The following is a 14,761-nucleotide window of genomic DNA, read 5'->3' as shown; positions in this document are numbered from 1 at the left end:
TAGGTTCTTGTTTGTGCGCCCGTGCGTGAACCTTGCTTGTTTCTTCCTTTCCCCTGCTCTGCTTTCCCCAAGCTCAGCCTCTCGTCCGCTCTATATTCTATCCACCATCGAACGGAAAAGCCCAAAAAATTCGAGCTCTTAAGCTTGCGAATTTCCGCCTTATTTTTTCCCTGCGCACAGCATTGGAATCCCCTCCCATCTCTCTGATGCAATCTCACCAACCTATGCGATCTTGATCTCCAACACCATGGCAGCGGCCGACGTGGACTTGGGGCAACTCTCCACGCATCTTGGCGTGCCGGAGCCTGCTCTCAGCTCGCTCACGACCGAGCCTACCGTCGACCTTGTCCACGCTGTCCTCCAAGCCGTGGCAGCCAAGGCGCGCGAGTTTGAGGTGATCTACTCTGAAAAGCTGCAGGTCGACATCGAGCTGGAGAACGTGATCCGGAGCTCCGAGGCACGATGCGAACAATTCAAGACCACCACCGACAAGTCCTTGAAGGAGGTCGAGGAAGTTAGACAGAAGCTTCGAAACGAAGGTAAGGACACTTGCGCCATCATCTACCCGTTGCGCCGTACATTCGTTACTTACTCTTGCCCCCTCAGAGAATGATCGGCAAGCCCTCGAGAACGAACTTCAGACTCTGAGGTCTTCCAGTGCATCGCATCAGACCGAAATCGAGACCTTACGGGAGCGCAACAGTTCCCTGGAAGCGTCAAATCGAGATGCCCTTTCGATCATCGATTCGAAGAACGCTGCCAACGCCGACCTGGCCGAGGAGCTTCAGAGGCAGCATAAAAAGATTGTGCAGCTTAATCAGGAGATTGCGTCGCTGAGCCAAGCCGCCCAATCTGCCCAGGCCACAGTGAGCAGTGCAAAGTTCCGTGAAGAATCAATCCAGCAGGAGCTCGAGCTGGCGCGACGAAACAACGAATGGCTGGAAAACGAACTCAAGGCGAAGAGTGCCGAAGCCCTCAAAACCCGAAAGGAGAAAGGCGCCCGCATCTCCGAGCTCCAGCGACTGTACGACGACGCGAATTCGAATATCGAGTCGCTGACGCGCAGCGAGCAGCAGCTTCGAAAGCGGCTGGACGAGGCACAGAAGAAAGCAGACGAGTCCCTGACCAAGGTGCAACAACTCCAAGAATCGGCTTCTCGGGCCGAGGAGGGTTTCAAGCAGGAACTTGAATCGTCAAAGCGACTTGTCGAACTCAAGGATGAACAAGCCAAGACCCACAAGAAGAGGCTACAGGAGGTCGAGTTTAGACTTGAGCAAGTCAAGGACGATGTAGTCGAGGAGGTTCGGGCGATCCGGCAAGCGCTTGAGAAGGAGAAGGAGGAGCACGCGCAGACAGTACATCAGGCCCAGGAACTGCAATCTGAGATGGACCGGTTGCAGGCTGTCCTGTCGTCCCAGACAGTTGAGCCAGGATCCGCGCCGCAGACCCCCCGACCGAACGGCTCTGTTTTCGGCCGTGCTGCATCCCCCTTCGCCACCCCAGGATCTCTTCGCGGCAAGTCTGCCTTGCGTGCAAGCGATGCCATTGAGGAGCTGTATAATGTCAAGGGGCAGTTGAGCGGGGAAAAGCGACGGAACAAGAAGCTCCAGGAAGAACTCGACGACCTTGCAAGCATCTTGGAGGCCAAGGCACCCGAAATCGACGAGGCGAATGCCGAAGCCGAGCGTCTGAGGAACGAAGCCATCCAGATGTCCCAGATCATGGAGCAGTCCTACCAGGAACGCGACTTTGCAACCAAGGCTGCCAGAAAGGCAGAGGCGGCCGCCTCTAGGGCGCAGACTGAACTCAACATACTACAAGCCCAGCTTCGCGACCTCAGCACCCAAGTGCACGTCCTCATATTTAATATCCACGCCCAGGAGAAGGGCCTGGACCAACTCAGCGAGGAGGAGACGAGGCAGTATGAGCGTATCTCGCGAGGAGAAGTTGCGGAGGACTCCTTGGCAGATCTCTCGCCTACCCACAAGTTCATCACGGAACGATTCGTTGCCTTCAAGGACATCTACGAACTCCAGGCCAAGAACCAAGAACTCCTGAGACTTACACGCGAGCTTGCCGACAAGATGGAGAAGGAGGAAGCCCTGGCAGAGCAGCATCAGGCGGCCGAGGCCCATGAAGAGGTCGAGAGCCTCCGTGGCACAGTCTCTACCTTGCAAGACGAGGTCAAGTCCATCACTGTGCGCATGAAGAGCTACATGACCGAGCGAGACATGTTCCGCCGCATGCTGCAGCAGAAGGCGACCCCAGCCGAGATCCACGCAGCCCTAGGGGCGTCCGGCGACGGCAGCCAGCGGGAGGTCCTCGCAAGTATCGAGCAAAACACCGCGGCCGAGGAGGCCGACCTGGTTGTCGCCCTTCGAGAATTGCAAGGCCAGTTTGATTCTTACCGAAATGACCAGACTACCGACCGAAAGGCGCTCAAGGATCAGATCGACAGGCTATCGTCAGAGAAGTCCTCCCTGCAGGCCGAGGTTTCGAGGGTTGGCAGCCAGCTCACTCTCGCCACTGAACGATACGGCATCCTGCAGTCCAACTTACAGGCGATGCAGGTTGAAGGCAAGGAGCTGCAGAAGAGGAATCAGGCCCTTTCAGAAACGTCTGCCAAACAGGATATCCGCACCCAGCAGGTTGCGCAGGAGCTTGTGGAGGTTCGAGAGTTGCATGAGAGCATGCGGAATGAGAACGCAAATCTCAAGGCCGAGAAGACTCTGTGGAAGAGCATTCAAGAACGTCTCCATCAGGATAACGAGAACTTGGTCCAGGAGAAGGCTAGGCTCAATTCTCTGCTTTCGAACCAGCAGTCTCTACAGAATGAGAGAGAGCTGGGCGAGGCGGAGACGAGACGACGACTGCAGAACCAGACTGACACTCTGGAGGCCGAGCTGACCGCCACAAAACGCAAACTCGAGGCCGAGAGAGAGGAGTCGAGGAAGTCTCAGCTGAGGAGAGAGTTCGATGGCCAGCAGTCGCAGAAGAGGATCGACGAGCTGACCTCGTCTCTCGGACAACTCAAGCAAGAGAATGTGGCCCTCAAGACGAGCCGTGACCATCTCCAAGCCCGAGTCGATGAACTGACCGTTGAAGTTCGGAGCGCCGAGGAGCGTGCGCAGCGGCTGCGCCCAATCCCGACTCCACGAGCCGCAGCACCAGCAACCGCAGAGCAGGCAGGTGGCGACGATGATTCGGAAGCTCGCATCCAAGAATTGGAAGCCGAGACTTCTGAGCTCAAGACCAGCCTCGAGCTGGCCAACGTACATCTCGAGAACGCCAGGCAGCAGGGTGAGGAATACAAGCGACTCAGCCAAGAGGTCGAAGAGGAGCTGTCCAACTTCACTGCTTCCCAAGAGCAATATCGCGAGGAGATGGATGCTGCAATTGCGTCGAAGGATAACAACATCAAGGGATTGGAGCAACGTGTAGAGGCTCTGACAACAGAGTTGGCCAGCACCACCAGCGAGCTTAACGGGCTCCGCGATGCTCAGGCGGAAGTTGCACAGAAAGCCGAAGAAAGGGAGCGCATGCTGAATGAGGAGATTGGTCGACTGAAGGAGGACGAAGAGCGACACAAGGAGGCTGCCAAGATACATCTCCAGGACCTCAGAGACCAGGCCGAAATTGCGGCGCAGGCACAGCAGGCTCACGACCAGGAGCTGCTCAAGCATGCCGAAGCACGGAAGTTGCTGCAGGCCCTTCGCGTCCAGCACAACGAACTCAAGACGCAATCCCAAGGGTGGAGGGCCGAGGCCGAGTCCGCGAAACTGAGCTTGGCCCAGAGCGAGCAGTCGTGGGAAGAACGCCGGCAGCAGCTCGAACAGGAGATCAGCGAGATCAAGGCACGGTGGAACGATGCCAACGCTCAAAACAAGCTTCTACACGGGCAGCTTGAGGCTACCAACGAGCAGATTGTCAAGATCAAGCAGAACAGGGCATCTGCTGGCGAGCCGACGAATCACGATTCTGCTGCCGTTGCCGATACCGCGACCGAGGGCCTACGGGAACTCAACACTTACCTGAGGCGCGAAAAGGAGATCTTGGAGGTCCAGTACAACATCAAGGTCCAGGAGGCGAGAAGGCTACACCAGCAAATCGAAATCGCCGAGTCGCAGCTTGACGAGACGCGCCTGAAGCTCGAGCAGGAACGGAGAGCCCAGGCTGATAGCAACCGAGCCTCGATAACCCACAACGAGTTGATGGACAAGCTCAACGAACTCAACATTATTCGGGAAAGCAACGTCACACTCCGGAACGAGAACCAGCGGGCACAGGCACAGCTGGAGGCAAAGTCTGCCAAGATCGAGAGTCTCGAAGCCCAGATTCAGCCCTTGGAAACCCGCATCGCCGAGCTCGAGAGCAGCCAGGCTTTCAAGGATGCAGAGATCAAACAGCTCCAGGAAGACCGCGAGAGGTGGCAGAAGAGGACCGAGTCGATCTTGAAGAAATACGGTCAGGCTGATCCCGAGGAGATCGACAAACTTAAGGAGACAATCGAATCCTTGGCTGCGGAGCGGGATCGTCTCAAGCAAGAGCAGGAGCCGCTGCAGGCTAAGATCCGGGAGCTCGAGACGACTCTCGAGACCGAGCGGGCGGGCTGGAAGTCTACCCGGGAGAAGCTCGCAGAGCAGTTCAAGTCGCGTTACAACGAGGCTAAGACCCAAAGGAACGACGCCGTCACCGAGAAGAACGAGCTACAGAACCAGCTCAACTCGGTCAACGAGCAGCTTTCAGCTCTGGAGAGAAACCTGGAGACGGCTAGGCAGGACAAGTCGGCATTGGAGGAAAGGAATGGTCAACTGGAGCAGCAGGCTCAGGCAGCCGCTAACAACACGCAAGAGACTGCACCTACCTCTGCCCCTACTTCTGCCCCTACCTCTACCCCTGCGCTCGAAGAACTTGCGCAGCAGTTGGAGAACGCCAAGCAGGAGCTCGAAGCCCTCGCCTCGCAGAAGGCTGCCGCTGATGCCGAACTCGAAAATATCAGGCTCCAGCTTGCGTCAGCCATGACCGAACGAGATCAGGCCCTACTACGAATCGAACAGCAGGCGGCAAGCGGTGGTGATGTTGCCATGCAGGGCAACGCTCCTCCTTCGGGCAATGTTGCTCCTCTGTCCAACGAGGAGCGCAATTCCCTCGAGGCGAAGATTGCCGCGACGGAGGCGAAGATCACCGAGGCTGAGGAGAAGGCCAGAGCGGTGGAGGCGAACATGGATGCGATTGTGAAGCAGAGGTCTGAAAAGATGAAGGAAATTCTCAACAAACGCTTGAAGGAATCCAGAGAAGCTCTCGAAAAAGATACCCAGGATACCAAGACGAAGCTGCAGGAGGAGTTCGACCTGAAGTTGGAGCAAGAGCGAGCCATCTGGATGGCGGAGAACCAGGCGGCGAGACCCCCTCAGGGCAATGTGCCATCGACACCGGCGAAAGACGGGCGTAACCAGTCTATGTCCACGCCAACCATTGCTACTCCCGGAGGGACGAACGTCGACCTCGCCAACCTCACTGATGCGCAGACCCGCGACTTGTTGGCGAACAACGCGACGGTCAAGTCCATTGTCGCAGCCAATATCAAGAAGAAGATCGACCTGGAGACGAAGAAACTCCGGGATGAGGTCGAGAACTCGATGAAGGGGGAGTACGATCAGAAGATCATCACTGCCAAGGAGCAGGCTACGGCACTGACGGAGAAGAAATCGGCCCTTCGCGTCAATATGCTAGATCGGCAGCTCAAGACTGGGCTTGCCAAGCTCAGCATCGTCGAGACCGCGGCCAACGAGACACCACAGCGACCAGTCATCGAGGTCTGGAATATCGCCAAGGATGCGAAGGCACCTGCAACTGTCCCGACTGTCCCGGCTGCCCCCGCGCAAGCGGCGCCAGCGTCCAGTGTTACTGCTCCGCAGGTAACAACTGCCCCTACCGGTAAGTTCATCCACAATGGCTCAAGAAGGGCGGCATGCATGAGAACCGAAACTGACAGCATCCCCGGTGCAGCTACCTCGGTGTCCGACGATATGAAACCCCAGGAGCCAGCGCCAGCCACGCAACGCAACATTTATCAACCGACCAAGCCTGCGGTGGCTACCACGTCGGCGCCGCAAGCTACGACTTCGACTGCGGCTGCAGCACCTATACTTAACCCCTTCGCACCCTCCACTACCTCCCAGCCCACCCAGGTGCTGCCAAATCCATTCGCACCTGGACCCCAAGCGCAGCCCAGTCTGGCGCCACAGGCAAACCAACCCGGGCAGCAGCAGCAGCAGCAGCAGCCGCTGCCGGCCCGAACCGGCATCCCCGTGCCCTCTAGGGGAGGAGGCCCGCATGCCGGACGTGGGCGTGGCGCACAAGGCGTGTATCAACCGCCCGGCCGCGGTGGTGGTCAGGGCGGTGGTGGTCAGGGCGGCGGTCAGGGCCACCGTGGCGGACGAGGTTTCGGCGGCGGCCGGGGCATGAATCCCAACGCGGGTGACTTCAACCCCGGCGGTGGCGGTGCGGGCAACAAGCGGCAGCGCAACGACTTTGAGGGCGGCGGTGGCTCTAAGCGGCAACGTGGTGGAGGCGGAGGCCAGTAGAAATGGTCAACGCGCCCAGGGAGCCCTAGGCTGTGATGATGGGAACCGAGCCGGCGGGGGAGGGGAGTTACCGGTGTGGGTTGTAAGGGAAACGTGGGAATGAGGATACGAGAGTCGGAATTGGGCTATGGTTGCAGCAGCTATGTATCCGTGGCATCTCACACATGCAGGACGCAGTTATTTTCCTATGTCGTTTGATCGTTTTGAAATTGCAAGGGGAGGGAGGCAGGGTTGGAATGGTTCTTGGCCGGGCAGGCATATCTTGCGATGCACAGGCTTGTTTTCTTTGCATCTCTGTACTATTAGTCACGTGCCGAACCAACATCTAGGGTCAGCGGAGTTTGAGAGCAGAAAAAGCTTTGATCTGATTACCGGTTTCGTTGGCCATCATCATTCTCATCCGTGTCGGGCTGTGTCTTCGATACCATCCGGTCACAGATTGAGGTATCAACTTTCGAAGTTACGTTCCTTCCTTCCTTCCACCTTACCTGCCTTCCTAACCTTCCATGATAGGGAGGCTATGTCCATTCAGGGACCCCGTCCGTGCCTGCCAAGAGATCGACGGAGCTGTCAAGATGACTGTCAAGATGACCTAGCGGGTCATCAGCAAAGTACCCGAATCGATACGCTCAGGCAGCTTCGGGGCGGATCTCGGATCCAGTTACACTAGCCCCAAATCAAGCGAATACACGCATTTGGATGGGTAGCGTGGTCCCGTCTTCAACAAGGGCTACGACTACTGAAGAATCGGGAGCGGTCAAAAGATTGTACTCCGTACAAGTGACTCAATCGTCTGCAAATCAATTACGATTAATCCGTCGTGGCAAACGCGGCCTTGGACGGGAGGGGTGATCCCCCAGGCAGAAGGAATCCGTGGGGCTGATCATCAGGCGACGAGGGGAGCTCCCGCTCTCTCTGTCGCTGGACGATCAAAAAGCTACTTCGTGAATGCGGGGAGGGGTGGGGGGTATACTTGACCCAAACGCAGGTATTTCGCCGAGATGGTTAAACTAAACCATCTTGGTGTCCCCCCGCCTTTTCGTGCGGGCGTGGGAGTCGGACACTGCAAAAAGGAGCGGTGATGGGAATCGAAGCTCGCTGCACTGCGCCTCTCTCGCTTGTGTATGGGTACGTTCCACTCCCTCCTATACCTATATCTTGGGGCAGGGACACAATGGATGATGTAGATTAACGGGAGGCGCGCAATGTTCCCTAGCTAGGCAGGTACCCTGCCGCTTTAGGATACAACCGATATCTCGACCGACGAGTCCACCGGGCAAAACGAGACTGCCATGGAGATAGGTACTGTGCGTACACGTGTGGGTTATCAAAAATGTGGTGACTAATACCCACCTCCGTCAACCCCCAATTCCAAATATGATTTGCGGTCTACCTGGTTGCACCTCTTTCAAAGGAGCGTTCCATTGGCCCTGCCACGAAGTCTTGGTCCCGCTCCAGCAGCGTAGGTCGCCATCGATGCGTCAATCTGTCAGCAGAGACGACACGGATGACTGGGTGAGCTGGGACCACCTATCCACAGCTCCGTCCCTGATTTCCCGATCATTCTATCCCCCCTCCGATGATGCACATCTGGGCCCCTTCAGCCCTACGGCTGCTGCCAGCACAACCCCCCTCTCGTCAGCCAACCACGGCGCCGGTACGGCACGGCGACACCGACATGCGAAACGGGTCGCATCTCTTGGCATGCAGCCGTCTGTCACTCGGTCAAAGCAAGCAGGCCCTTCCGTCCGAACACCATTTAGCCAGTGGTCGGTATTCTGGTTTCTAGTTCTTTTGTCTGTGGTTGGTATCGAATATCAGGACGGCAATGTGCTGCTGAACTCCGGTTGATGGAGCCATCCAAGTCTTGCGAGGATATCCTACACCGCTACAGCTCAGGGCCTAGAGCCATCCATACTGCGTACTACCTTACGACAGCCAGGTAGTCGTGCGTGTTGGCGCAGAACCAAGAATTCAGGTGGACCAATGAGAGTCCGTAGATCATGCCAATCGACGTTGGTGGAGAAACCCACAGCCCTATGAACCTCGAAGATTGGCCCAACTTCCCAGCAGAACAGAGCGAGAGCTGGCGAGAGTATCTACGCAGTATGTCCGTTTCGCTGAACTCGTCTTGTTCCAAGCCCAACGTAACCGCGGCATACCATCTATCTCTATCTAGGCTCTAGCGACTACTCGTCTGCACTAGATACAGCTAGGTATGCGTAGTGCAGCAGATGAGATCGTCCAACGTGCTGGTGATGCAATCGGTTGGGATTAGCTTGGCTCGAAACACCGTCGGGTCGAAGCGAATAGGAAAAGCTTGTTGCTAAGAAGCTAGCGACGAAGCTACCACCGTTTCCACCCAAGAGCGGGGCCTGGCCCAGGGTGCCAAGGTGGGCTAATTCCCATATTTGGAATTATATGGCTTGAGAAATGATTGGTTCCAGGTTCCATGAGGACCGGGTAGTTTTGTGCTGTATCCGTAGTGTGCGTCGAATTCTGGAGGCTTGTGAGGAAATTTTGGCCGAACTGAAGATTAGCAAAACTCTTCTTTCTTGGCAGATCTTGGTGGCTCGAGTTTGGATGACGCCGGGACCGCGCTCACACAACTTGAATTGCATTCGAACCTATCCGGTACTTTCTGTGCAGGAGACCTAAGTTTCCCTATCGAGGAACCGAGAACCTATCTCCCCCTCCGTGTGCTACGGCAGACGGTTGCACCGTCCCAAGCCGGCGGCAGAGATGGTGGCGCATATTTTACACTTGAACAGGAAGCTGGGAACCTCAATCTCTCATTCAGACTTTGGGTCAGAGTGCCATTGAACAAGCAACACCTAATCTCTTAAAAAGTACCATGGATGAGTAATGGACCTACATCAGGCGAGGTCTGGTTCAGGGGCGCCAAGTCTAAGATGCCCAAACCAAATTGCTATGATGGCATCAGACAGGTGTCTATGCGTAGACCGTAAACGAAAGGGACAAGCGCTCATCTCGGTTATCAGCGAATCCTTTCCAAGATCCAGAGCACGTTGCCGGGAGTGAAGAACACTCCGGCAATAGGGAACTAGTGTACCTAGTCCGTAACGGCGCAACTGGCCGCATAAGTTGTGTAGACATTCGGCCTTTGTTATAACCCGATCGGTATCTGATCTTCCCGTCAGGGCTTCAGGACCGAAGTTTCCCTGATGAAAGCCCCTGGAAACGAGATTTGCATCCCAATTAGACGTGGCCTGCTAACCTTGTCGGGACCGACGCGGCCCCCAAGTGCATGTATGGGCAGATGCAGCCAGCAGGTCGGGGCCGACAACGTGCCAAAGTGCATCGCATGCGGCGAGACATGTTGGTATCCCGTACATCTCCACTGCCATCATCGCCGGGCGGCAGATGACGCCGTCTGCGGAAGCCCCTTGCAGCCACCCCGGCTACCGAGAATCAAAGATGGCGGCACCTCCTCCAACTTCTGTTAGAGATTGTCCAGCAAAGGGCGATCGTGCTACAGCGCCGGATATAGGCTTGCAGGATGCGGGCCACTCGGCGAGGACGTTTCAACTGCCTGCCCTCTTTGGTATACTGGTCGAAACCATGGCAACCAGCTTACGAGACAGCCATTGGCAATTCTTTAAAATGTGGCTTTCATCGTCATGGATCCTCGAATAGGCAAGCAACACATCGCCAATCCACCGACCACATTGTCGGGGCATCCAGTGTGAGGGTAAGTGGTCTCGAGAGCAACATGATAGGCCATATCCATTGGAGGCTTGTGGCAGATCCTGAAAAGGGAGGGTGGTTTGAGCAAGGAAATGAATCCCATGTCGGCATTGCCCAGAAGAACTAAGATGTGATTGGAATGCCTAGCCGATGGCAATTGGCAAACCGTACCCAACATTTTCCATTTTCCAATGCCCCTGTCGTCGCTACAACTGCCGTTAATAGGACATCGCATCATAAGAAAGATGGATCGAAAGAGCCCACGCAAAATATATCCTAATCGGGAAACCAGCTAAAGAAGGATTCGGGCGAACTATGGTCCCCCCAAATGCTTGCTGGCTAGATGCTAGTTTCTCGTTTACATATGTAGATCAAGGAAAGATTTGAACAAGCCATTGATCGACATGAGGCGCATGAAGTGAACAAGCAAACATACTGGTCCTGTTCTCGGGATTTTGTTAGAAGACAAGAGGTTCCTTTTTCCTTGGGGTGAAATCCTCGTGCCGTCATGCCGGGAAAGTCTGCAGTGCTGTGTACTAACGGCAGCCATCCCGACGTTTCGCCTCTTGGGCCGAGACCCCGAGTATCTACACCACACTAAGTAAGGCCAGGAGGAGGGCTCCCTTGCGCCTTGTCATGTCTCTGAATGCACCACCCAGGAATACGGGCTTGAAACTTTCCGGGATAGGGGCGTCGTAGGGCAGATTGCTCATGGTGTTGTCCGGCATTGCTGTGCTAGGACTGGTGGTTATGTTGCTGCCTATCCTCGGATGACAGGGTTCGGCCGCCGCCTGCCGTTTGCGGGATTCTTAACCTGATGTGGGCACAATCCCCGCGCTGCGGAACACAGCACGAACCATGCAATCCTATGTACTAGCACATGCCTGTACCCCCAGCAATATTCCAAATAGGAGCGCAAATACCTTATCTCTCCATACTGCCAGGGCCTTATCTTTTGTAAACTCCCGACCCACCAATCCTTTGGAATCCTTGTGCCTGCGTACATAGTACTTCCATAGGGTCGCGCCTCCCTACATCGTGCATCGGCGGCATTGGGGCCAATCAGGGCCATGTTTCTTTGTTTGGTTTGCCAAAAACAGCTCCTTGTGACCCGACGGGCTCGCCCTGAATAGGGACGTGGTGTCGCTCAGAAGGCCAGGCAATCGATTCTCAACTCTATTGGGTGCGTATCTCTCTAAGCCACCGGCGAGCTTCTGTTCCGTCCCTTCGGCGGGTTCAGCTAGCGGTACCTAGTTTGCAGATCACCATGGAGCAGGGGCATCTTCGAATTTGTCGATTTGCGAATTGTACGGTGCGATCCTAGGCCCCATGCATACGGAGCACTGTCAGTGTGGTGTATCGATGCTACATGTGAACCAGGCTATACCAGAGTACTACGTAGTGGTGGATATAGTTGGTGGAGTTAGTCCTCGTAGCTTTGCGAAACAACGGCGGGCATCCAAATATACACCCAGTGATCGCCATTGTCGCCGAGAGATGGATCATGATGGCCTCGTGTCGCCATTGCGATAGATCTTCCCGTGTCTGGGTTGTTTTCGTGCCCAGGCCTACATAGTTGTCCTAAATTCCCGGTGGTCACGGATGTTGCTCGGCGATTCCTGCCAGCTCAGAACGGCCATGACCCTGTTCTTGGAAGTCTTGCCCGATCTCTGGTAGGACGGAAGCCCAGCTGGCTGCTGTGCCGGCAAGAGCGGTCCTGAATGGCTCGTAAATTTGGGACACTGCGATAGTACGTACCACAGCCCTATGGCACACTGGGCTGGCATGCAGGGAACTTTTCGTTCCTCTTTGCCGCCCAGGCTCGTCATTTGGGTATAATTAGCCCTCTAAAACCGTCTAATTTGCCCCCAAGCCCACCGTTTAGCTCCGTTCTTGAGAGAGCCCGAGCGCGTACATGGATTGGCCTGGTAGTATTTCCTAGCGTTACCTGCCCTATCCCTGCGGCAGAACTGGGCTGCATACTACCTAGGGTGGGACGTAGCGAGTCCTGGTGGATGGGGGGCCGCCAAAAGTATCCGTACACCACCCAGCAACAATGCACAACCATGTCGTAGGTAGCCCTACCTATCCCTGGCCCTCTGGTCGCCAACCGGGTGGGCACAGAAGGGAATCGGTCGAGTCCTCAGGCCGCGCCATCGCTCCATCCTTCCCCCTTCCAATCTTCAGTCCATCAACTCGTGCAGGGCCCGCCCTTTCTTGAACGGATGCAACCCCCCTTCCCCCCTGCTCCTGCTTGTAGAAGGTACCAGGCTGGAACGGTGGGCAGTACATGGGGATCCTAATGCTGGTGCCATGTGTGGCTGTCTTGTGCCACCTACATATGTAGTATACATACTTGGATGCGCAAGCCTCCACACCTCGTAGTTGGGGGAATCACTGGGGTTCCTCTTCCTTCCCCAAGCCTTCCGAGCTGTCCCGCCATCTTGGATTGCCAGCCTTATATACCCCGTCCCTTCTCCCACCTTGCTTGTTCCAACAGCCGCCATCATTCTGCTTGTCTTGTCTTGCCTCAACTCTCAAAGACCTACAGGGGGATAACCTCGACACCTAGACTCAAGCTTGCCTAAGCTTCCCCAGATGTTCACCATGTCTCACCATACATACGCCTACGCGGCAGCACCCGCGCTGCCGCCGCCGAGGCAGTTCTCAGGCCACGGCACCAGCAGTGCATTCAGCAGCTCGGCCAATCCTGACGAGGACTGGACCAAAATCTCGGATCTCGCGGAGCGTAGAAGGATACAGAACAGAATTGCTCAGCGCAACTACCGTACGTAGCAACTTGCGCCGCGCCCCCGCCCACGAGGGAACATGTGGCTAACCTGTGTCGTTTCTTACAGGCAAGAAGCTTAAGAGGCGTTTGGAAGATCTCGAGAGGCGCGCGGCCACCTCAGACGAAACCTCGTCTGGTGGGGAGAAGCCGACCAAGGCCGCCAAGGGCAGCAAACAGCAACAGCAACAGCCACAGCAACCAGCAGCCAAGTCGCAGAAGCAGACTGCAGCAACCCCGCCAAAGCCGATGCCAATGCCGATGCCGCAGAGCCAATTCACGCCGCCCATGCACAGTGACGACGAGTACCTCTTCCCGTCCGCTCCCTACGACGACCGGGAAGGGTCGCACACCCCGCCCCTCTTCGCATATTCCACATATCCGCCTCCCCCAGAAGACCTTCTCCTCCCTTCCTATGGCGCCTCCCAGTCATACCGGTCCATGGTCACTGAAACATACCCCGATTATCTCGCCGCGAGCGTCTCCGTGGCACTCCCGTCCATGACCCACTTTAGCGATGCCATCAAACGCGAGCCGCCGAGCTTCCCCGCGGACGACTCGCTTTCCCCCTACATGGACTACGGCAACTACATGTCGGGGCTTGACATTACCGCCGGAGCCCCCTCACCATACGACCACTCGAATCCTCATGTAAGTTGCGCGCGCTACCTTCCCCCCCCCCTCCCCCTGTAATATAAAATAACCCGACAAGACACCCTCAACGATATGTTCGTGTTGCTAATGGAGTACCCTGCATAGACCCCCCCTCTGTCACACTCTTTCGACCACTCGGCGGACTGCTCAGACTCGGGAAGCCACGGGTACCCGGCGACGCCCCTATCGATGCCGGGTTCGCCCGGCATGGTCCAACAGCAAATGTGACCTTACCACTGTACAAGTCTCCTCTCTCTCACTCACACAGCAACGGACCTCGGAAGAATCTGGAGGCCGTGCTTGTCCTTTTGACTTTTATGCGTTACGTTTGAACTAACAGGGTAAGGGGCATATGGGGAGTTCGGGACGAAATTGTACGCCTGGTAGAAACTTGGGTAGAAACTTGCGCCAAGAGCAGGTAACACAACGGGGCAAAGCTTGGCTGGAGTGGCGGCGCAGCTGTCTTTCTTTTTTGGCTTTTCTTCCCGTCTCGTCTCACTGACAATTGGGAATTTGCTCGACTTATGAGCAGAAACGGTTCATGACTGGATGAGGCTAGAAACCGGGATGGCATATTTCCTTTTGGTGGCAAGCTTTTGTGGACGAGCGCTTCGTCTCTCGTTGAGTTATCTTCTCATTAGCTTTTCCGGGGCAACCTGGGATATCCCAGGCTCGATATGGGGAAATCCACGACAGTACAGAATCACAGCTGACTGGAATAATACCTTGACTATGACAAATACGTTTTCTCCGCAGTATCCAGCTGACAGCCCCCCGGGAATTGCAAGGTGTCGGTCGTGCCACCACACTAAGCCCTATGACTAGGACTAGAGGTAGCCCTTCTTCTCTCTGCCGACAGAACTATATAACCCAAAATAAAGATCTGACAAAGACCAAGTCATTGTCTGCCTTGCCTACCTAGTGTGAAAACTAACTTTCCCCCCACAGGCGCCACCCCAGATCGGATCGCCTTGGTTCCGTCCAGTTGGGTTTATTCTTGGCACTGGAGAATTAGGTTGTTCAA

The 14,761-nt window shown here is 55.9% G+C and overlaps 2 protein-coding genes across 2 annotated transcripts; both read left to right on the top strand.

Moving 5' to 3' along the window:
- Positions 1 to 24: 24 nt before the first annotated feature.
- Positions 25 to 6,962, top strand: QBC33DRAFT_619175 (nucleo protein TPR). The gene is made up of 3 exons (XM_060432728.1): positions 25 to 539; positions 607 to 5,937; positions 6,010 to 6,962. Exons 1-3 carry the CDS (start codon positions 248 to 250, stop codon positions 6,585 to 6,587), a joined length of 6,201 nt encoding a protein of 2,066 aa, XP_060283871.1. The 5' UTR covers positions 25 to 247; the 3' UTR covers positions 6,588 to 6,962.
- A 5,931-nt stretch (positions 6,963 to 12,893) lies between these two features.
- On the top strand, positions 12,894 to 13,965 carry QBC33DRAFT_450886 (uncharacterized protein; the record flags this gene model as incomplete). The annotated part of the gene is made up of 3 exons (XM_060424582.1): positions 12,894 to 13,083; positions 13,154 to 13,734; positions 13,843 to 13,965. The coding sequence occupies 3 exons, from the start codon at positions 12,894 to 12,896 to the stop codon at positions 13,963 to 13,965; spliced, it is 894 nt and encodes a 297-aa protein (XP_060283870.1).
- Positions 13,966 to 14,761: the final 796 nt, after the last annotated feature.

Source organism: Phialemonium atrogriseum (assembly GCF_030411735.1).
Source record: "Phialemonium atrogriseum strain 8032-3 unplaced genomic scaffold QBC33scaffold_11, whole genome shotgun sequence".
Taxonomy (NCBI): domain Eukaryota; kingdom Fungi; phylum Ascomycota; class Sordariomycetes; order Cephalothecales; family Cephalothecaceae; genus Phialemonium; species Phialemonium atrogriseum.
This window is presented reverse-complemented; position numbering and strand designations above follow the sequence as displayed.

What these genes read in the sequence shown, in the direction of transcription:
- QBC33DRAFT_619175 (XM_060432728.1), top strand. Translation starts at nt 248, where the DNA reads ATGGCAGCGGCCGACGTGGACTTGGGGCAACTCTCCACGCATCTTGGC. An exon ending in ACAGAAGCTTCGAAACGAAG is followed by an intron (nt 540 to 606) that starts GTAAGGACACTT and finishes TTGCCCCCTCAG; the next exon opens with AGAATGATCGGCAAGCCCTC. An exon ending in GGTAACAACTGCCCCTACCG is followed by an intron (nt 5,938 to 6,009) that starts GTAAGTTCATCC and finishes TCCCCGGTGCAG; the next exon opens with CTACCTCGGTGTCCGACGAT.